The following is a 23,352-nucleotide window of genomic DNA, read 5'->3' as shown; positions in this document are numbered from 1 at the left end:
GACGCAGATGCACTGTTGTTTTTTGTTCTGGGTGCTGTACCAACAATTGTTGGCAATGCAGAAGTTGTGCTGGTATTTGGTAGCATAGAGGAAGTACTACTGTTTGGTGTGTAGGGTGCTTTAGAAATTGCAGTCAGTGTTGAAGTTGTGCTGTTATCTGCTGGTGTAGATGTACTGCTGCTTGTTTCAGGGGTTGCAGAGACTGTAGAAGCGGCGGTTGTACTCAGATTCAGTACCGGAGATGTTGTACTGGGTGTTGTTGTCGACAAGACTGCGGATGATGGAGTTGTGACATTATTTGCCATTGTATTGCTTGTTCCTGCAGTATCAGAGACTGTGGTTGCTAAAGTTGCACTGATATCTGCTCGTGTTGAGGTAGTATTGCTGTTTGTTGTACTGGATGCTGTTCTTACAGAGAAGGATGAAGGTGTGCTGTTATCTGCTGCTGTAGTCATACTGCTTGTTTCACTTGTTGCTGTAGTAGCAGAGAGTGTGGAGGTTGGGACTGTGCTCAAATTCATTACCACAGATGTTGTACTGGGTCCTGTTGCTGATGAGACTGTAGATGATGAAGTTGTGACAATATTTGCTAGTGTGGATGTCGCAGTGCTGCCTTTCATGCGTGTTGTTTCATTAGCAGTAACTGTGTTTGTTGTGCTGGGTGCTGTTTTTTCAGAGATTGATGAAGCTGTGCTGTTACTTGTTGATGCAGATGTACTGCTGTGTGTTTCGGTGATGGCTGTGGTATTAGAGGCTGTGGATGCTGAAGTTGTACTGATATCTGCTGAAATAGCATCAGTATTGCTGTTTGCTGAGCTGGTCATTGTAGGATTAGAGGCTGAGGTTGTGCTCACATTCAATAATGCAGATGTTGTACTGGGTGCTGGTAGCACATTTGTTGTGCTTGTTGCTGTCGTTACAGAGTCTGATGATGATGTGGTGTTACCTGCTGATTCAGATGTACTGATGGTTGTTTCACTGGTCGCTGCGGTAGTAGAGACTGTGGAGGTCGAGGTTGTGCTCACATTTAATCCTGCAGATGTTGTACTGGCTCCTGTTGCTGATGAGACTGTAGATGATGAAGCTGTGCCATTATTTGCCAGTGTAGATTTTGCAGTGCTTCCTTTCATACTAGTTGCACTATCAGAGACAGTTGGTGCTAAAGTTGCACTGACAGCTGCTAGTGTTGACATAATATTGCTGGTTGCTGTCGTATTAGAAACTGTGGAGGTTGAGGTTGTGCTCACATTCAGTACTGCAGAAGTTGTGCTGGGTCCTGATGTTGATGAAGTTTTGACATTCTTGCCCAGTGTAGACATCACAGTGCTTCCTTTGATTCTAGTTGCTGTAGTATCAGAGATTGTGTTTGTTGTGCTGTTTGTTTCACTTGTTGCTGTAGTAGTAGAGACTGTGGAGGTCGAGGTTGTGCTCACATTTAATCCTGCAGATGTTGTACTGGATGCTGTTGCTGATGAGACTGTAGATGATGAAGCTGTGGCATTATTTGCCAGTGTAGATGTTGCAGTGCTGCCTTTCATGCTAGTTGTTGTAGTATCGGAGACTGTCGGTGCTAAAGTTATACTGATATTTTCTACTGTTGAGGTATTGCTGTTTGTTGTGCTGGTTGCTGTTTTCAGAGGGACTGATGAAGGTGTGACATTATCAGCCAGTGTGGATGTCGCAGTGCTGCTGCTTGCTATAGTAGCAGAGACTGTGTTTGTTGTGCTGGGTGCTGTTTTTTCAGAGATTGATGAAGCTGTGCTGTTACTTGTTGATGTAGATGTACTGCTGTGTGTTTCGGTGATGGCTGTGGTATTAGAGGCTGTGGATGCTGAAGTTGTACTGATATCTGCTGAAATAGCATCAGTATTGCTGTTTGCTGAGCTGGTCATTGTAGGATTAGAGGCTGAGGTTGTGCTCACATTCAATACTGCAGATGTTGTACTGGGTGCTGTTGCTATAGATGCTAAGGTAGTATAGCTATTTGTTGTGCTTGTTGCTGTTGTTGCAGAGACTGGTGAAGTTGTGCTGTCATCTGCTGGTGTAGCTGTACTGCTGCTTGTGTCACTGGTTGCTGTAGTATTAGAAACTGTGGAGGCTGAGGTTGTGTTCACATTCAGTACTGCAGAAGTTGTGCTGGGTCCTGATGTTGATGAAGTTGTGACATTTTTGCCCAGTGTAGACGTCACAGTGCTGCCTTTGATTCTAGTTGCTGTAGTATCAGAGATTGTGTTTGTTGTGCTGTTTGTTTCACTTGTTGCTGTAGTAGTAGAGACTGTGGAGGTCGAGGTTGTGCTCACATTTAATCCTGCAGATGTTGTACTGGGTCCTGTTGCTGATGAGACTGTAGATGATGAAGCTGTGGCATTATTTGCCAGTGTAGATGTTGCAGTGCTGCCTTTCATACTAGTTGTAGTTGTAGTATCAGAGACTGTCGGTGCTAAAGTTATACTGATATTTGCTACTGTTGAGGTAGTATTGCTGTTTGTTGTGCTGGTTGCTGTTTTCAGAGGGACTGATGATTGTGTGCTGTTATCTGCTGGTGTAGATGTACTGCTCATGGTTTCACTGGTTGCTGTGGTAGCAGAGACTGTGGAGACCGAGGCCAGTGTGGATGTCGCAGTGCTGCTGCTTGCTGTAGTAGCAGGGACTGTATTTGTTGTGCTGGGTGCTGTTGTTTCAGAGACTAATGAAGTCGTGCCATTATCTGCTGGTGTAGATGTACTGCTGCCTTCTTCACTGGTGCCTGTAGTACTAGAGACTGTGGATGCTGAAGTTGTACTGACATCTGTTAGAGAACCAGTAGTATTGCTGTTTGTTGTGATGGTTGCTGCCTTTACAGAGACGGATGAAGTTGTGCTGTAATCTGCTGGTGTAGGTGTTCTTCTGCTCACATTCAATCCTGCAGATGCTGTGTTGGGTGCTGTTGTTGACGAGACTGTTGATGAGATTGTAAGATTATTTACCAGTCTAGAAATAAGTAAGGTTGTCACATTACCAGATCATCCATACAATACCACTAAAAGCTCTTTTGATGCCACGGTTAAAAACAGAAAACTCCCAGGACCAAAGTCACTATTGAGGACCACTTACAATGTTTTCCACAGAATGTAACTGGAGTGGGTATATTACATTTTATTTAGATACGTAAATTACCTTACTTTAAGGTAATTACCTAAAATACCTTAGTTCCTTCTCTTTTCAGTTTTCACAAATACACCTCTGGCTCATCCCGCACACATACCTGCTTACTGTTCGGCCTTTCTCTGTTTCCCTCTTGCTGTATCATACAGGGACAGCAGTATTTTCATATCATATTTTGGATTTTTTAAATGTATAAATAATGATAATAAAAATGTAAACTCATGGTATTGAAAGAGTGTCAAACTATCAGTGACCCTAAGATATAGTACTGCTGCGTAGTGGTGGAGCAGTGGTAAAAGCTGTAGTTGAGAAATAAAGATTTGCACTGTAAACCTTTAAAACCTCAAAGTCATATCCTAAACAGACATAACTTTGTACCTTACTTTATTTTCTGTCCACCCTTACTTACGTTGTTTGCAGGTTGACGTGTAGTCAGGACAGCAGTCGTTATACGTCAAGCACTGCTCATCACAGTAGCAACCCCTGAAACATTTAATCCCTATAGGGCAGCACAGCACTGGCGGACCTGCACAGCCTGCAGCACACACAGCACAGTACAAAAGATCAACACTGATTTATATCTTTAACTTACATACATACATACTGTACATTATCTGTAACCGTGGATCTTTGCTAAGGTCGTGGAAAGGCTGGAGTCTATCCCAGCTGACATTGGACGAGAGGCAGGGGTACACCCCGGACAAGTCGCCAGTTCATCGCAGGGCACATGGAGTCAAACAACCATTCGCACTCACATTAACACCTATAGACAATTTAGAGTCACCAAATACCCTATTAAGGTGCATGTTTTTAGGCTGTGGGAGAAAGCCGGAGTACCTGGAGAGAACCCATGCAGACACGGGGAAAACGTACAAACTCCACACAGAAAGTACGAACCAGGAACCTTCTTGCTGTGAGGCGACGGTGCTAACCACTGCACCACCGTGCCGACCTATCTGTAACTTCAGTGTGTTATTTGAAGAGCACTCCGATAACTTACAAAATCATGATTAACAGTTCAGTAATCGAGCAGATGACTGGCATAGCTTTTTGCTATAGAACGGTAGTGTAGTAGTAATAGCAGAAGTAGTTGTAGTCATGAGGCTTTCTGGCAGACTTGGCATAGATCCAAATCAGAATGAGAATGATATGTTTGATACATATTGGTTGGATGCAGCAGAGAGGCTTAAGAGGGGTGTTGCTGTTTATTGTGAGTTTAATGTAGAGACAGAATATGTTGCACTGGAGGAATGGAAGCGGGTTTGTTTGCTGTACAGTGAAGTGTGAGGTGGTGTTGTGGATATTACCTTTTGGAGTGGGAGTAGCTGTTTGAGCTAGAAAATGAAAAAAAGGACATTGTAATATCATTTGATTGGAAAAACAAGATTTAAGTTAAGCCTTAACTACTGTCTAGTACAGCAAAAGTGAGCAATCACATTCAATCTTCCCAATAAGATGCGACTAATGTGACTAATGGTTTTCAGACAATTAGATACATTTAGGCTAGACTAGAGCATGGTTAAAGGAACAATATTTAAAATATTTACTGTATTAGATCATAAAATGACCATGCTATGTCATTAGAGATTAAGGAAAGATGCTAAATTGAAAAAGTAGCTTCTTTACAACAATACACACAGCTACGCTCATTTTGAAATTTGCTTTGTTTGATCTGGTTTGGCTGCCCATGTCAATGGTTGGTTGGTTGCCTGATATGAAATGTACTACAGCCATGGAAGCAAGCAAACAAACTGGATTAATAGAGGTAACATTAAAAAGCTCCACAACCAGAAACTTGGTAAAACAGATAAATATTGGAGTTGCTTTTGAAATATAAAGCCACAAACTTTGTATTTTAGACAATTTAAATGGTCTCACTAATCGGAAATATTCATTGATACATTGAGCCTAATACTTTAAAGCAGTTACTTATTTTTATTTTTTTATTTCTTTATTAATGTAATTTCCAATGGCATATTAAGTGGCACACACAAAATATAATGTTCATGTTATATCAAATCAAATCAAATTTGTATAGCCCTGTACAATAGCCGAAAGGTACCCAAAGTGCTTTACAACAAAGCCATAAAACAATACATAACACATTCATAACATACAAATAAGAAGAAAAGAGAAAGAGAGGAAAGACTTCACTTTGGCCAAGAGACGGAGCTGAAAAAAGCTTGTGCTGACAACAGAGCTAATCTGTTTGTCAAATTTGAGCCCATTATCAAATGTTACCCCAATATTTTTGACATGTGATTTAAAAAGGGGGCCAGAGTGCCAGAATTCGTGGTGAAAACATCCGACATAGATGGTGAACCAAACAAAATGCATTAAGTTTTGCTGTCATTTAAGTGCAAAAAGTTCTGTGCCAGCCACTGCTTTATATCTGTAATGCAGTCCAGCAGCTTAGTAAGTGCAGTGTTTTCGTTTGGGCTCATGGGCAGATATATCTGCAAATTGTTGGCATAAAAGTGAAAAGACAGGTTGTGTTTTTTTTATAATTGATCCCAGAGGTAGCATATACAATGAAAACAGAATAGGGCCAAGAATAGATCCCTGTGGCACCCCACAGGGCAGAGAGCAGTGGTCACCAATCACGACAGAGAAACTCCTGTTTGCCAGGTATGACCTAAACCACTGGAGAGCGGTGCCACAGATGCCAACGTGCTGCTCTAGGGTGAGATCGAAGGACTGCATAGTCGACTGTATCAGAAGCCGCTGTGAGGTCCAGCAGCACCAGCACAGCAGGATTCCCAGCATCCACAGACAAGGCAATATCACTGTGCACCTTTAACAGTGCTGACTATGTCAAGATCTAAAACCAGACTGACATTTATCAACAATAGAATTTATCTCCAAAAATGTCTGTAAGTGAATAAAAACAATGTTTTCTAAAACCTTAGAAAGAAAAGTCAAGTGGGAGACAGGTCTAAAATTTGAGAGCACAGAGGGGTCAAGATGCGTTTTTTTTAGGAGGGGCCTAACCATAGCGTGTTTGAAGGCAGCTGGAACAGACCCTGAGCTTGTTTATGAAAACAAGGAGGCTTGACCCAACAGAACTCAGAACCTCCTTCAAAAACTTGTCTGGAATGATATCTGTGTTTCATGCCACTAACCATCAAAGTTGTGCTGTTATCTGCTGCTGCTTGTTTCACTGGTTGCCGTAGTAATAGACAGTAGTAGTAGTAGACACTGTGGATTCTGACGTTGTACTGATATCTATTGGCGTAGCAGTAGTAGTATTGCTGTTTGCTGTAGTATCAGAGACTGTGGAGACAGAGGTTGTGCTCACTTCCACCAGTTTAGATGTTGCACTGCTGCCTGTTGTGTTGGGTGTTACCAGAGACTGTTGAGGGTAAATTTATTCAAACTGGTATTTAAACAGGCACTGGTTACAAATGGAGAAAGGGATCAGTGTCTGTTTAAGTTTCGTAATAATGGTGTCACAATCATCCGGACTTTACCAAATCTTCACATAGACCCTTTACGTAAACAAGCCTCTTTTCTTACCTTAATATTTTGTTACAGAATTGGTTATTTTTTCATTTGTTATATACATAGTGCCTATATATTTCAGTAATACACACACAGGGCAATTAACATACTGACCTCTGATCAACATGTAACAAGACAACAAGTCAATTATATTTATTTACTACTTTAATTTCTTATATCCTATAAAGCGATTAATGATTTAGCTTAAACCTGTGGACGATAACATGCAGCAGGATCTTTTTGAATTTAATTTAATTTAATATTTAATTTACAGTCGAACTGCACTTGAGTGTTGAATTATTTACCATTAGGCCAATCTTTTGAAATAATCCAATGATTAAATCATGTGGCGAGGAATTAGCTTTCTGTTAAGCAAATCAAAGAACAATAAAATAAAGTATTACTGTTTTTTTTAAAAACAACCTTGTACCTTGTTGTAATTTTGTATTCTACATTTTTTATTTGTTAAAAACATTATAATGAGATAATTAAGCCATATCTTTATTTAATTAAACTGTTAAATATTAAATGTGATAATGTTTTACTCACCATCATAGAGAGGTAGCAATCCCAACAGAAGAAAGTACAATACAAGCCAGTCCATGACTGTGTGTGGCTGCTGGGTATCACCAAGGCTTATTTATACACATATATGAACGTCACAAAAAATTGAAAACACAAACTAACAGGGACATTCTGGACAATAATAATCCTATTGTCTACGAGAAAATAACTGCCTTGTCTTCACAGAATCATATCACGTTACCATGTTCAGTAGTAGACTTCAGTTCTGCAGGTAAATATTTCAAGAATGCGGTTGAAGCTACACTTGAGACTAGAGTGACTAGACTTTTGGCAACACAGATCCTTTTTTTCCCTTGATAAATACTACATTGTGAACAAGAAATCCATACTGAAACAAAATATTTTATTTTTGTCACCTAATTTATGTGTCCTTTTATTCCTATTTCTGCACATTGGGTTAATTGTGGTTTCATTTTCACTGTGCTGTTTGGAACAGATTGATCAATAAAGTTTTGAGAAGATACAATTTATCTATCAAGAATAAGTCACAATCATTTCATGAGAAGAGGTAAAAATATTTTATTCCAAGACATCCTCTGCACTCCGATTAGCAACTTAATACACAAGAATGACTATTTGCTAATCTCTGTGTATGCATACAGATACATTATATAGATTATACAGAGGTATAATGGGAGGAACAGGTGAGCTTTATATTTTAATTATATTTTCAATAATTTTTGTTCCAGATGTAAGAGTGGTTCATGCAGATATTAAAAAGTATTAATATCTTCAGTGAGTCTAAATTAGAAGAAAGCTTTAAAATTAAATTAAGTTTGTTCGTGTCCAAATGTTCTGTAATATTCAGCATACATAATTCTAACCATATAACATCAAATATTAGTTTAACACTGATTTGATGGGTCCCAGGGACTCACTACATTGAAGCGTCTAAAATATTATGACAGAATATAGAAATAAGATTTCTTCAGAAGCAAGGCAATTTTAAGTGCTGTATGATATGGTTACATGGATCTGATATTCATACTCTCCAGCTTTCCCCAAACTCTTTAGCACTCCTGGCCCTGGTACCATCCGGCTTCATCCAGTCATTCTGCTTTTGACCATCAAAGTTTCCACACAGACCCCCTATCTTCCTTCTATATATGCGTGGTAGAATAATCTCTGCAGGCACAAAATTGAATGAAGTGATAAATTATTAGTTCAAAGATTTAGGACTGCCTATTAGACTTGTTTAGTGAGGTGTACATTAGTTACCTGCTTTGCTATGTCCATCAAACTCCACTGAGAGACCAAAGTCTGTCTTCAGGTAGATGCGAGAAAAATGCTCATAGATGTTCAGACCAGCAGTTGGTGAGACAGGAGTGTGGGGTCTTCTTCCATCCACCTGTAGGGAGACAGAGCAGAGGGACGTGTCAATTTGGCACTCTCTGGTTATCACTTTTCAACTAGCCCAGCTTATTAGTTCAGAATTGTGTTTGTACTTTATGACTAAATGTATACAAAACTATTGACATTCCTACTTTGTGTTAATTAACAAATGTGCACATTGAAGATGATGAAAATGGTAAACATTATATCCTCTCATTAATTACTATCACTATGACTCTTACTATGACTATTTAATATTTTCAGATGTTGAAAGTTGGAAGGGTTAGACATTTTTATGACCTTAGTGACCTAATTATATCTATAATTGTATGAAACATTTAAAAATGTTAGCTATACAATTTTCAAAGATTTTATAGTTTGACTGACAGACAGCTTAAATATGCTCAAGCTTGAGTACCAGTATTCTTTGGATATTGAATACAAAATACTGTGTGCAAGCCTTGTTAGAATTTACTCAGACTTTGGAGAGTGTGCGCGCAGACACACTTGCATAATACAGGTCTTACTTCTGAATTAATATATCAATGTTGCAGCTTTTTTGCATGCTCTGTTACTCTTTCTGTCACTCTCTCTCTGTCCCTCTCTTACACATGCACACAAACGTGTGATGTGCCAATAGGGAAATAACATATGACAGAGCATAATTTAACACAGCACATAGCACATCATCTGCCTCACTGCTGTTGTAACACCTCACAGAGAAAATGTGAAGGAGTGTTGGTTATTTCCCTCAGCGCTATCACAAATGTTTGTGGGCAGGCTGAAATATGATGATATCCCATGAACAAATTATTGTGTCTGCAGAAAAGGCGCCACAGGAAAATGAGATGGAGGCAGTATGTTGTTAAAAATGCCCTTGATACTTACAACAAGCTTTCGTCTCTCCCTGAACTCCACTGTGTGATTGTACACTCTGATTTTAAGTGCTTGTAATCTGTGGTCTTCCTCATCCTCTTCACTGTCATCGTCATCTTCATCACTATCATCAGAATTGTTATCTTCATCTTCATCTTCATCCCTGGCTCTACGACTGTGGTTTTCTTCACTGCTACTGTCACTACTATGGTGACTATCTTCATCTTCTTTATTGATGGCCTCAATGTAGACATCTGGAAGGTTACTTGGGAGGTTCTTGGTCTGGACCAGCACATATGAGTGCTCACCTTTAAAGTCATAGTCCATTTTATCAAAGGTTTTGTACTCAGTCTTGATGGTACACTCATTGAAGCCTGTGGAGCAAAAAATGTAAAGCAATTCATAAATTAGTGAATAAAATGTATGGTTTGAGATACATCACAGTGTTAAGTGTTGGCATTTACAGCACCTGTAGACTGGCAGTAATAATTGCCCTCCTCATTTTGAAGGCAGACAGCATTTCCATCGCACTCATCTTTGCTGTCACAATCAATCCTTCCCATGCCTTGGTATTTCTCGCATTCACATTTCTGCTGGCAGTGATTGGTGTACCACACTTCATTGAACTGACAAGAAAGAGAGAGTGTTTGTAATGCTTGGGCCTCAACCATTTATGGCAGTAATGCTTGTGCTTTCAGAAAATAGTTTTATGTTTTTAAAAATCATCACTGTGATTGCCTTATGACATTGATTGATTGAAGAGTCAGTCATGTCAGTCACCTGATATACATTGCCATTCCCATCCACACATCCACACTGTTGGATAGGGACACAATTCCCCCCTTTCTGCACAAAGCCTTCATTGCATACACATCCTTGCATACAATCCTCATTGTTACTGCAGCCTGGTGGGCCATTCAGGTATGTACAGGTGGGGCTGCAGGCAGTTATACAATTGGTATAGTGACTGTTCTGTGGGCAAGGGAGTGCTAGAGAGAGACACAGAAAGGTAGGGACAGGGTATATTCTTAGTCATAATCTTAAAATGGCAAACAAAAACAGCCTAATAAATGCTACCTTTAAACAGAACATGTTCAGTTTTCATAGAGTACTGTAGATAGAATATCTGAACTCATACTGAAAACCTAGTCTATATTTCTTGAGAAATGCTAACTTATAACTTACTTGTTTCAGGTGTAGTTGGTGGTTGGGGTCTAGCTGTTGTTGATTGTGATGCTGCAGTAGTTGTAGGCTGAGGCGTACCTGTTGTTGGATGTGGTTTAATGCTTGTAGTAGGTTGTGGTTTAGCTGTTGTTGGTGGTTGTGGTCTAGCTGTAGTTGGGGGTTGTGGTCTAGCTGTTGTTGGTGGTTGTGGTCTAGCTGTAGTTGGGGGTTGTGGTCTAGCTGTTGTTGGGGGTTGTGGTCTAGCTGTAGTTGGGGGTTGTGGTCTACCTGTTGTTGGGGGTTGTGGTCTACCTGTTGTTGGGGGTTGTGGTCTTGTTGTTGGGGTTATTGTTGGTGTTTGTGTATCACAAGGAGTTGGAGTTGTGGTTGTTGTGGTGATTGTTGTAAAGATAGTTGTTGATGGTGGTTGTGGTCTAGCTGTAGTTGGGGGTTGTGGTCTAGCTGTAGTTGGGGGTTGTGGTCTAGCTGTTGTTGGGGGTTGTGGTCTAGCTGTTGTTGGGGGGTGTGGTCTAGCTGTAGTTGGGGGTTGTGGTCTAGCTGTAGTTGGGGGGTGTGGTCTAGCTGTAGTTGGGGGGTGTGGTCTAGCTGTAGTTGGGGGTTGTGGTCTAGCTGTTGTTGAGGGTTGTGGTCTAGCTGTAGTTGGGGGTTGTGGTCTAGCTGTAGTTGAGGGTTGTGGTCTTGTTGTTGGGGTCACAGTTGGTGTTTGTGTATCACAAGGAGTTGGAGTTGTGGTTGTTGTGGTGATTGTTGTAAAGATAGTTGTTGATGGTGGATGTGAAGCTGATGTTTGTGGTTGGGTTGAGCTACTTGCTGGAGGAAGCTCTGTACCTGGAATTAAGTTGCATCAATTTTTAGTTATGAAACAACGTGTGTACATGTATCTGTAGGAATGTCAGTAGAAGGACAGAATTACCTGTGCAGTGCCCGTGATGAAGCAATACATCATCTATGGCCACATCAGACTGATCGTTGGAACCTCTTCGCCCCTCAAAAATTATCTAAAATTAAGTGCACAGGTTACTACTGAATATTGGTATAAATGTTTGCATAGAGATTAATTAGACATAATTAATACAGATTAATTAGGTCCAATTACACTACTTTATTGTTGCAGGTAGTACAATATTTGGTTTGTTTGGTTAGGTTTGTGACTCACCTGAAAAGCTCCAGTTGTTGTCAAGTCCACCTGAGCCAGATGCCATTTATTTCCTTGATCATTCCTCTTTTGCCAGACAGCAAGGGCCTTTCTGTCCTGGAACAGGTAGACATTGATGCCCATTGTATCTGCTGAACCGTACATATGGTACCAGAACTGCAAACACTGATGACCAGTGTGTGAACAATCCAAGCTGATGAGGCGGGCCGTGTCTCCATGTGTCACGCTGCTGGCTTCGATGTAAAGATAATGGCCAACTAGTACAAAAAAAAAGAAAAAAAAAGTTAAGCAAATAATGAACAGCAGGTTGTGTGTGGTCTTATGTGTTCTCTTATGATGTCTCAATTAATTTCACATTCAAGGCATGTCCAATTGCAGCTGAAACTCACTGTAAACACGCAAAAAAAAAAAAAATACTTAATTTAGAAGCAGCAGCTTTTCTGGCAAATTCACAGAAGGCTAAAGGAAAATAGTTTATCTTAGCTTGATGAAATACAATACATCAGGAACTCTTGGCCTGACAGCGTCTGTCAGTCTACCATTCTGGTTTGACAAGGAAGAACTGCTACAACAATGGGATTTCCCACCATTTATAAGTGTGACTTTATCTGACGTCAAACTGGCAAGGCATGTTTTCTTTTTTTATGACAGTTCTAAATCATCTTTCCTTGGTTTGTGTCTGAGTCTTATTACCTCCCGTAGTGTGATCTGAAGAAGGGCCAGTCATCATAGTGGGAGTCGAGCCACTTTGCCATGTCCAGTCAAAAGCGTCTGTCACCATCTGATTCCAGTTACAAAGGCTGTTGTCGAAGTTACAGTCGATATTGCAGACTAGAAGGGAAACATTTACAAATAATTAACATAACCCCTGTGCCCTTGTGCAACTTCCTGAAAACTTATCAGTAAGAACTTGACTCTAATATAGATCTTGTTCAAGATTACAGTTTACAGTCAGACATGGATTTGAGATCAGTGATGCAGTCAATCAGAAATCAAAAAACACTTAATATTGAAATGTACCTGAGTGTGGTGGTAGTGTGTTATCAGGAGTTTCAGTGACATTGTCCCTGTTAATTAGGTCAGTTGTTGCTTCGACTGTTGGAGGAATGGTGACATTTGCTACAGGTGGCTGAGTAGTAAGTGGAGCTGCAGTAGTTGGCAAAGAAACACTTGGAGGAGCTGTGGTGTTTCCATCAGGTTTAGGAGGTCTTGTTACAACACCACTCGGATCTGCAAGAAAGGTTAATAATTACAAAAAATTCAAACTTTATCAATCTATATAGCCTTAAAATAAGCAACATGTTTAGGTATAGTGGCACACATTTTTTGTATAAGTTTCTTACCAGAGCACCGACCACGATAAAGCTTTACATCATCTATGGCCACATCAGACTCTTCGTTGGAACCTCTACGCCCCTCAATGATGATCTGAATTAGGAAAACAATATACGTGTTATTATTTGTAAGAGGTCTCTTATTGTTAATATTCTACCACTGCAGTTACTGGCCCCCTGTCTGGTGGAAGGTGTCTGACCTGGAAAGCTCCGGTTGTTGTGAAGTCCACCTGAGCCAGTTGCCATACATTTCCTTGGTCATTTCTTTTCGACCAAACATCATTGGCTAATGTGTTTTGGAGCAAATAGACATTGATGCCCATTGTATTGGCTGAACCATACATATGGTACCAAAACTGCAGACACTGAGAACCATAATCTAAACACTCGGAGCTGATGAGACGAGCTGTGTCTCCATGTGTCACACCGCTGGCCTCGATGTAAAGATAGTGACCATCTAGAAAAAAATGAAATGATCAAAATGAGCAGATATACTCCATGGTAAATCAGTTTTTATCCCTACAGTTATGCTATCTGTCACCACTTATTATATTGAATAGGGAAAAAGTGTATTACCACCAGTGTGGTCAGCAGAGGGCCCAGTCATCAAGGTAGGTGTGGAACCACTTTGCCACGTCCAGTCAAAAGCATCTGTCACCATCTGATTCCAGCTACAAAGGCCACTGTCGTAGCTGCAGTCGAAATTGCAGACTAGAATGGAAACATTGGCAAAAATTTATAAAGCCCTTGTGTAACTTCCCGAAAAAATTAGACAATCTATAACTTAACTGTTAAAAATTGCAGCTCAGTATTTATTAGAAACAAAAGTTAATTTGTAACCACACTTCAGCTTTCTGTTGCAAAAACAAGTGGCCCATAAAATATAACTTCCTGTGCACTTACCTGGATGTAAAGGGAGGATTTCTGTAGATGTGGGAGGAAGTTCAGTTCCACTATTCAGGCCAGGGAACCTACCTAAAGGAAGTAAATAATGACTTTGTTTGTTTTGTGATATATGGTATGGCCATAATTGGAGATCTTAATTTATTTTCACCATAAATGCAACAATTAAAGTTGTTATACAGCATATGTATGTGAATGTCACCTGAGCATGAGCCAAAGTGGATGGAAATATCATCTATGGCCACATCTGATTGAGCATTAGAGCCTCGAATTCCCTCCACTATAATCTGAAAGAGGGAATGGGAAAATATAATGGTGCACTTGATTCAAAAGATGCTCATAGAAGACCATTAGTCTTTGCAAAAATAGTGTTCAGCATTTAACCACAATATTTCAGACCTTATATATGTATATTGTCAGAATATTGCATTGAACTTACTTGGAATGGACCAGACACTGTGATGTCAACTGCTAATGGATGCCATTCTGGACCATAGTTGTTCATCACAGACGAAAGCTTGGTAGATTTATTGTCTTTGAGTAGGTAGATGTTGAGGGCCATGGCTGAAGCTGAGCCATACATGTGGTACCAGAAGTGCAGGCAGAGTGGGCCGTCATAATGGCAAGCTGAGCTCATCAGACGGGCTGAATCTCCATGGGTTACACTATTCCCCTCAATATACATGTAGAAACCATCTAGAGAAGCGTTGTAAATAACACAATAGACATGAATAATGAAATTTAAAAAAAACACAGAAAGACAACAAATGTGATATCAAGGCCCGACGTTGAGTTTTACCACCAGTGGTGTGGTCTTGGTCTGGGCCAGTTTGGTATGATGGCGTGGGCCCTGAAGTTCTTGTCCAATCAAAACTGTCCTGTATGAGCTGTTCCCACCCGCACAGATTTTTTTCAAAGTTGCAATTCATGGGACAGACTAGGAAAACCATATAAACACAATGGAAATGGTGATGAAGTATTATGTGCTATTTATCTGTAGGAACATTACAATGTGAAATATGAAAAAATGTAATTTGATTTAAATTAATTATACACAACAATATGATTTTATCACATCTATAGATAATTGCACCAAGGTTATTCAAATATATTCAAATACATGTACAAACTAAACATCTGTAAATGTAGCTATTGGAGGTAAGCATAGTCAAATAACTTGGTTTTGGAATAATTAATTATAAATTAATTTATGCCACCGATTGTTCAGACCAGTAACAAATACACCTTCAGAACCCTGAATCCTCTTACAAGTCTGATCTGGTGTTGGAGATGTAGGAGTTGTAGTTGGAGTTGGAGTTGGGGGCTCAGCTGAAATGGGGACAAAAATAAAACAAAAAACCAAACGAACAAACAAAGAAACAAAAAAATTCAAAATGAATGAGTGAACCATCTTAGCCTTTGTGGTACCCGTTGAGAAATTCCACGGGCCATCCCCTCCACATCTACACCACCAAATTTCTCTAACTTTTTTTTTATCAATGAGAAAATGGACAAAGAAACAAAAAAGGATAACTCAGGTAGGCTCTAAGCGATGGGACTATCCTGTGTCATAATCAAAACAAAAATAAAAAGCAGGAACAGAGAGCTGAAGATATATATATATATATATATAATATATATATATTAGATATATATATATATATATATATAACAACCAATATCATTTCATATCCTCCAGTGACCCACACACTCACCACAGGGTGTATCTGTCTGCCAGTGGTTCAGTTCTACTCCTGCAACCTGGCATGCTGCTGCATAGGACTTCAGAGATTCACATAGGGTGTGTTGGTCACCGCTTGTGGCACAGTAATCATACACACAACTGTTGAGGTAGATGCTTGGGTGAATGTGTTCATGGCAGGGACTGAAAGCATCGCTTAGCAGTGTGTCGCACGTGTGATAGGCCTCATTCTCCTCGTCATTATCACAGAGTCTGACATCATTTGGATGAGATGTACACCTGGAGGAGAAAGATTTTAAATATTTAACATAGCATTTAAATAAAGATACTGACATTTGGATATATTGTGCCACGACAAAATAAGACCAGATATGTTGTAATAATAGTTAATAATCTATTACTGAATGAGTCTTTAACAACCAGGCAAGTCAGAATGTGAGATTGTCTGCTGATAAGCTGATAATGGGTAATTAATTGTCGTTAATATCTCTTCATAAATCACATTACTCATTCCACACGGAAGATATTTAAAAAAATATTGCACATTGGCACAGTGGTGGTTTGAGCTAAGTATTATTATTATTATTATTATTATTATTAGTATGCTAATATGTTAACCATGACAGTGTTAACATGCTGGTTTAGCACTTGTTTTTCCATGTACGTCATGTTAGTTTAGCATATTAACATGGTAAACACAAGAACAGCTGAGCCTGATGGGAATATAGTTACATGTGTTTTAACCTGCTCTTGAATGTTTTTTTTTGTTTTTGGAGGTATTGATATGTTACAACATTGATTTAATTTGTATTGTATAAATGGGTGCAAACAACCTGTCTGGTTAAATGACTTACTCATCATTTCCTGGCACCATCCAGCTGTCACCAAACTCAAATGGCCCAGTAGCATTTTGGCCTCCTGGTGTTACAAAGTCATCGTCCTGTTGTCCAGAATAGGTGCCACACAGTCCACACAGTTCATACTTGTAGCGCTCATCCACCTTCAGGAAGAGTCTGTACTGCCCATCTATCATTATTCTGAGGCCAAAGGTCGACTCCAAGATGATATAATTACTCTTCATGTAGAGCCATATTAAGCCGTATGTACCATTGGTGGAATAGGGAAGCTGGACACGGACATTATTTACCTAAAGATAGGACAATACTTTATTTATAATGAGTTTATTTACATCTTATATAAAACATTTTTGTAATCCCAAGATTAAAAACAGATGACACAGAGTAATAACTGACTCCCATAAATACGGGTGTGCTGATACTAAAGTCATAAGCCAGACATTAATGAATTACAGCAGATAATACAGTGGCACTGCAAATGTGCCACTTGCAGTTCACGAGATGATTGCATGGACTGGAGGAAATCCACAGTCATAAACAACAGCATGTGTTACATGTTATAAAAGAGTTGCATTTGGGAATATTTGATATGTTGAGAATTAGAGTTTTCATGCTTACATCGACCCATCCAGTCTGTTTCAGGGTGATGTCGAGATTGTCGATATGAAGAGTCACGGCTTCCAGCTTGGACCGGGTGGAGTTCTGAAGGGAATGATGCATGTTGTGCCCAATCACACTGAACTGGACTGAGCTTTCTCCTCCACATGTGGTAGTCAGTGTGTAACTGCACCCTCCTTGAAAATCATAAGCCCTCCCATCAAAGGTGATATAATGTGGATCACCATACACACTGCAGATGGCGGGTTTGAAAGTGAAGCAACCTCTGACTCCATCCTTGACCTTACAAACCTCATTGTCTGCACATTGCATTGTGGTGCACTGCATGTTATTATTACCCATGCACTGGCACTGCTGCACACACTCTCCTTCCAACAGAGTATCTCCTCTCTGCAGGCAAAAGGAAGTTGTGCAAATAAATTCTAGCATTGTCGAAGTGAATATGTGAATATAAAATAATTCCCTTGTCCATCTACATCACTTACCTCATAGTGTTTTCCATTATACCAGCACCCACAGTCCTCTGCTGGGACACACTTTCCCCCACTGAGTTTGAAGCCAGAGTCACACTCACATCTTTCTTCACAGTTTCCACAGGTGCCAACTATATCGAGGCTGGAGCACACTTCGGGACAGCCATCAGAACATGAGTTATAGTGGCTGTTCTCACCACATTGAAGGGCTGGGAAGGAAAGAAAGATGAGAGATCATGACCTTAACGGTTATTGCAATACTACAGTCATCATTTGCCACTATTTCCCTTGTTTTAATAACAGGAGGTAGAGAAACGAAAGCAGGAAGCAATAAAGTAACATACCGCAAAATGTAGAGTTCCTCCATTTGGGTATGACAACACCAGCCTCTTGGCAAATATCAGCATAGACCTTTAACGTCTCACAAAGCACCACTGGGTCACCATGAGTAGAGCACATGCCGGACACACAGCCCCTGAAGTAACTCTCTGCCCCCAGAACTGATAGGCAATCAGCAAAGGGCCCGGTACTAGAGAGGAGGCCTCCACAGTACATCTCATTGGCATATTCAGCTTCCTCCAGTGGGTCACACTGATGAGGTACTAGAATGGTTTCACAGAAGGAGTTGGATTGCCCAGTCTGCCAGCTCTGAGCCAATACTGTAGCGTTTGGGGCATTTGTACCATCAGGCATTCTGAAGTCATCTTCTTTGAGGTGGTTAAAGTTTCCACACAAGCCACAGACATGATTGGCATAACTGGGTGGTAAGTTGACATTGAGAGCACCAGCGTTGTCATATGAGATGGAAAGACCAAAGTTGGTTCCCAATATAACAGCAGCAGGGTTGCTCTTGATGGTGATACTGCCACTGCTGAGTGTCAGTGGAAGCTTTTTCCAGACCCCATTTACCTGAAGAACAGTAAAAGTAAAAGTTTTAGACTTCCTTACCGGCAGCCATCAACAGTATGGACTGACTGTATCTGTCAGTTTGTGTAAAAAGCTGAATTATCTGGGCAAAGATATATCTTTGAGAACTGATAAGGCCAATAAGTCCTCTACGAATTCCAGAACGTTTAACTCAAAACTGTCCACTTAATGATAAACTCAGCTTATCAGTAGAGTTGTCTGCAGATATGGCAACTGCTTGGTCCATACAGTGCTCAAGATTCATTACAGCACAATGGCAAGGTGCTCAAAGATTGAAGTTGTACATACCTTCAAGTCTAGTGTGTAAGAATTAGGACAGTCTATTTACTGGCTATTTTGTACGGAATAATAACGTCCACCATGTTGAACACCCATATTTCGTAGCCACTCTATTTTTTAATAATGTTTGATAGACAACTTCAGTAAAATAGATAGACAAGCTGAGTAAATATAATATATATAATATATATATATATATAATATATATAGGATTTAGTGCCATCTAGTTGTACAGTTGCTAATTGTGACCCCCTTGCCTCACCCTCTTCATCCTAGTGTGTAAGAGAAACTATGAGGGCCATGAAATGTATGGATAATGAGAAAGGCCAGTGTTTAGTTTGTCCATTCTCCACTTTTGTAGAAACATGGTGGTTCAACATGGCTCCATGGACGAGGATCTGTGATGTATGTAAATACAAAAGGCTCATTCTAAGACAACAAAACATCTTCACAACATTTTCAGGTGATTATAAGCTGATGAAAATGGAATTATGCATCACATGTTCCTTTTTTGTCATCAACGGAAAATGGGCAGTACCTTAAATCTGACACAATTTTTATTAATCTAACATCAAAAGCTGGTTTCCCATTGTAAATGGAACAATGTGGTATAATGGCATTACATTACATTTTTTACATTTTAGCTTTAGGAAAGTAATGTTCAAACATTGGCACATGCTATAGATGTGACCACAGTATGTGTGGCTCTAAATTTCTATCTAACTTTAAAGTATCTCACCACAACACGACGTGTCTGCCTTTCCAGCAGGGACATTCTGAAGGCCCCAATCTCCACAATGACCTGTTGAATGGTTGGCAGAGATGTGTTCCTGTTCTGCTCATTGACCACCTCAACACTGAACATGGGCAGGGCCTTGGTGGATGAGCAGGTCTTAGCCAGTGTGTAGGTGCAGGGGGCCATGAAGCGGAACAGCACTCCATCAAAAGTGCTGCAGTCTGTGTGGCTGTGTATAGTGCATGTCCCAGAGGCGGAAATCCCACTGGAGCTTCCTCTCTGAGGACCACAGATTTGGCCCTTAGGACACTGAGAGACAGAGCAGGAGAGCTGGCTGACAGAGCAGAAGCAGTGGGTGGACTCATCTGTCCAAAACTCTGTGTTAGAGTCACACTGGTGTCCTGTGGGGGATGTGAAAGAATCACTTTATAATTTCACCACATCACATTTGGCTAGAAATAACTCATTGGTAACATTAATAAATTACTGTGTTCAATCTTAATACTGTGTAGACTATTCCTAATTGTCTTAGTTACCCAATCTATTATTCATGTCAGTGTTACTTGGATTTATGTTTTCTTACTTATCATTGATCAGTTGACCAGAAGAACATTTTAACTGCCTTGAGAACTTATTAAACATGATAAATGACGATAAAGACTTTTACATCTTTAAGCTTTAGTAGGGCCTTGTGATATAGGATCTTTTGCAATTTTGTGTTATAACAATAATGGTTTATGTATTGCATAATCACCATGTGTGCCTGAACACAGTATGAGTTTAAATTTTTTAGTAATGATGGGACTAAAAGAAGGCTGTTCTCAATATTGTAAAAGAAGAATGAATTATATTTACCACACAATCCTCTTCTTACACCTATCCGGTTAAATGTGACCTGTCCCTCCACGGATACTGCTCGAGTTGCTTTGAATACAACCTGATATAAAAGCAGATTATCTATTTACAATATACATAATACTATATTTTAATGCCCCAATATATAATTCAGTTAGAAGTATGCCGTTTTACCTGAGTCCCTGGTTCGTTGACATCCAAGGGAATAAACACTTGTCTCCATGAATCCCTGGGGAGGGCAGGTGATGTCCAGATTTCCACCAGACCAACGCTGCTTTTTAGCAGAATGCGGAGTTCTGACCCTTTAGCTGCAACTGGGGCTAGGTACCAAAACTCTAGACAGGCCTTGCCCTCCAGCCCCAGTGGACCACTTTCTAAAATATTCACTGTAACTTCTTCTGGAGGTGAAAAGGCCAATAAGACAAGTTAATACACTACATGCTTTTATCCATATAATAGAAAGTGACCAAAGTCATTTTTAAATAGTTTCAATGTTAACACTTTCTTTCTAAAATATAAATTCAATGACCTTGTTACTCCCTTCTTTTTAAATCACACAACAAAAATAGCTACACAGGTTAGGATTGAGCTTTTATGTTGTATCATAATTTTAATCACATCAGAAACCGCAAACCATTCCCGTGTCTTTGTTATTGTAATAAAACAAAAAGTACATCTGTTGCGGCACAATTATAATAAAATGCAAAATAGCTGTTGTTGAGTGTTTTGTGCTAAATTTGAACCTTAAGTGCAGACTCTCTGCTTTGATTGCCCCCGGGAGAACACCAGGCTATAAAAGATTATTATCCTGCTTCAGACCAATTAGTAACATGCAGGGAGGCACGGACAGTCTGCCTGGAGATTAAAACAGAACTGTGGACCGATGTTCCAAATCTCCTCCAAATGGGTGGGACACAATTAAAGGTTGCCCCACTCAGGTTATCTCTAAGTGTCAACGTGAACTCATACCTGAACTGAACTGTAACCTCACTTGATGATTTAAAAAATGACATGACATTAATCAAATCCATCGCTGTACAATTGTACATTTAATGTTATTTTCTGTACCTGTTCTTTGTTGGTTGCTTGTCCAGTCACAAAACTGATTGTTGTGTCTGTCATAGAAACACTGTGTAACATATTCTATGAAACAAAAGAAAGCGTGTGTATATCAATGTTTATGTCTGTTTAAATCAAGCAATTATAGCGATTATGAAATAACTTCCTACCTGAATTTGTCCTCCAGTCTGGTAAAACAACTGATGAAAAGTCATTTTCAGCCCTAAAGTAGGAAAGCAATGATAGCAGAGTCCTTAATAAAATATCTGATTGACTTTAACACAAATCAAAATGTATTTAAATTCATATTTAAATTCCACAAAATTAATGTAACAAGTAAAACAATATTTCAAATAACTTGAAAGCTGATTTATCTTGAGACCCACCTGCACTGAGTCCCTGTCTGAGTTAGAAAGAGTAGAGTCACTGTGACCAACAAATCTGTGTGGATGCCTCCAAGCATGGCTGATCCCTTAACTGCAGCCTCTTAGCTGCTCTCCCGTTGCTAATTCTCTCTTTGATGAGTTGAAAAATGAATGATGAGCAGTAACTGAGCTTCTCAGTGGAAACACAGATTACGTGGCCCTGTAACTCGCAGCACAGAGGTGTAGACCCTCTTGTGTAATTCAGAGCGGCAGGTTTTAGGCTTTTATAGCCCTGCAGTCTAACCAGGTAACCAGCAGTGGGTGGAGAAAGAAGACTTTAGGACAGGAAGAGATGAAAGGGGTTGGACTGTAACATAAAAATGTTCTAGTGGTGACCATAGCAGCTAAAACTATTAATAGTCAAGGTCAAGGTTTAGTGTTGCTACATCATAAAAAAACATCAAGACCAAGGTAAACAATTATACAAATATATATATTTGTATAATTGTTTAATATCTGCTCTTCTCACAAACATATTTATGGACCTATTGAAAAATTTAGAAATCAGTTTATCATTAAGGATTTAGCTGCAAACATGTCAATCTCAAAACATCACTGAAGTAATTTTTAATACAAATGTAATCCGATAGTGTGTGCTGGTCACGCAATCAAAGCTGATGATCCCCATGGATTCTACATGCAAAGAGGCAACAAGATAATTTTCTTTGCAAATCAGAGCTAATCTTCAAACTGCATCACATTAGCAAAGATAAGCCAAGAAGATGACTTATGACTCATGCAATCCATAATTATGAAAAGCATGTAATGAGGTGTGTGTGTACATTGTGACCTTCTTGGACAGTATATTCAATGTAAGTCAGCTAGATAACAGTGCACACTGTAAGAACTGGTTGTGATAAGAAAGAGGCACTGTCTGATTCACCTACTGTATTGTGACATTCCTGTAGCTCTTCGTTGGTATGAGTCAATAGAAAGGGTGGCCCAAAACAAATATTAGAACACTTTAAAACCGTCCAACCTAAAAGAAGGTCTTTGTAGGCAGTTACAAAACACTACTGTACACCGCAGTATCAGTCAACAACAGTCGAAACAAGTTTCTTACACTCCTTGGCAAAGAGAACATAATTTATCTGAAAGTAACAATGTGTGGGATTAAGAGGCATCTAGCAGCATAGTTGCTGACTGCCACCACCTTGCCTGACCCTTTCTTCCTAGCATGAAGGAGAAACTACAGTGGCTGCAAAATGTAGCAAAACCATGAAAGGCCCTATTTTAGAGCCTGTGTTTAGTTTGTCCATTGTGGAAAACTGTGGAAACATAGCGGTTTATGCCATAATCTGCCATATTTTGTAAATAAATCTTACACACTGGTGGACCTTTTTAACTACAGAGATAATTTACGCTTATCTGCAGACATCTGCCTGATTTCGTAATGGCCATCCAA

At 39.7% G+C, this 23,352-nt stretch overlaps 1 protein-coding gene and 1 long non-coding RNA gene across 5 annotated transcripts in view; one reads left to right on the top strand and one right to left on the bottom strand.

Annotated features, from left to right (window-relative positions):
* LOC113747140 (uncharacterized) overlaps positions 1–23,352 on the top strand; it is a 140,444-nt gene that overhangs the window by 27,603 nt on the left and 89,489 nt on the right. The gene's annotated exons all lie outside the window — the stretch shown is intronic.
* On the bottom strand, positions 7,729–22,128 carry LOC104919213 (IgGFc-binding protein). Of its 2 annotated transcripts, XM_019262088.2 has the most exons (29): positions 21,909–22,128; positions 21,693–21,745; positions 21,532–21,606; positions 20,638–20,861; positions 20,464–20,545; positions 19,612–20,009; positions 18,011–18,575; positions 17,679–17,875; positions 17,194–17,583; positions 16,573–16,865; positions 15,732–15,997; positions 15,286–15,345; positions 14,816–14,953; positions 14,456–14,712; positions 14,219–14,303; positions 14,017–14,088; positions 13,690–13,824; positions 13,314–13,570; positions 13,123–13,207; positions 12,800–13,009; positions 12,473–12,610; positions 11,780–12,036; positions 11,537–11,621; positions 10,624–11,451; positions 10,219–10,427; positions 9,908–10,064; positions 9,451–9,812; positions 8,449–8,578; positions 7,729–8,355 (listed from the first exon to the last, which is right to left on the bottom strand). In XM_019262088.2, exons 1-29 carry the CDS (start codon positions 21,983–21,985, stop codon positions 8,213–8,215), a joined length of 6,228 nt encoding a protein of 2,075 aa, XP_019117633.2. In that variant the 5' UTR covers positions 21,986–22,128; the 3' UTR covers positions 7,729–8,212. The 2 variants fall into 2 exon arrangements, with proteins under 2 accessions (XP_019117633.2, XP_019117635.2); XM_019262090.2 differs by lacking the exon at positions 15,286–15,345.

The sequence above is a fragment of the Larimichthys crocea genome, chromosome XII (genome assembly GCF_000972845.2).
Source record: "Larimichthys crocea isolate SSNF chromosome XII, L_crocea_2.0, whole genome shotgun sequence".
Lineage (NCBI taxonomy): Eukaryota > Metazoa > Chordata > Actinopteri > Sciaenidae > Larimichthys > Larimichthys crocea.
The sequence above is the reverse complement of the archived record's forward strand: the minus strand, read 5'-3'. Positions and strand labels throughout refer to the sequence as shown.

Coding starts and splice junctions, on each gene's coding strand:
- LOC104919213 (XM_019262088.2), bottom strand. CDS start 21,985: ATGCTTGGAGGCATCCACACAGATTTGTTGGTCACAGTGACTCTACTC. Junction 18,576..19,611: donor GGCAGACACGTCGTGTTGTG/GTGAGATACTTT, acceptor ACTGTTCTTCAG/GTAAATGGGGTCTGGAAAAA. Junction 15,346..15,731: donor GCAGACAGATACACCCTGTG/GTGAGTGTGTGG, acceptor TCCCCATTTCAG/CTGAGCCCCCAACTCCAACT.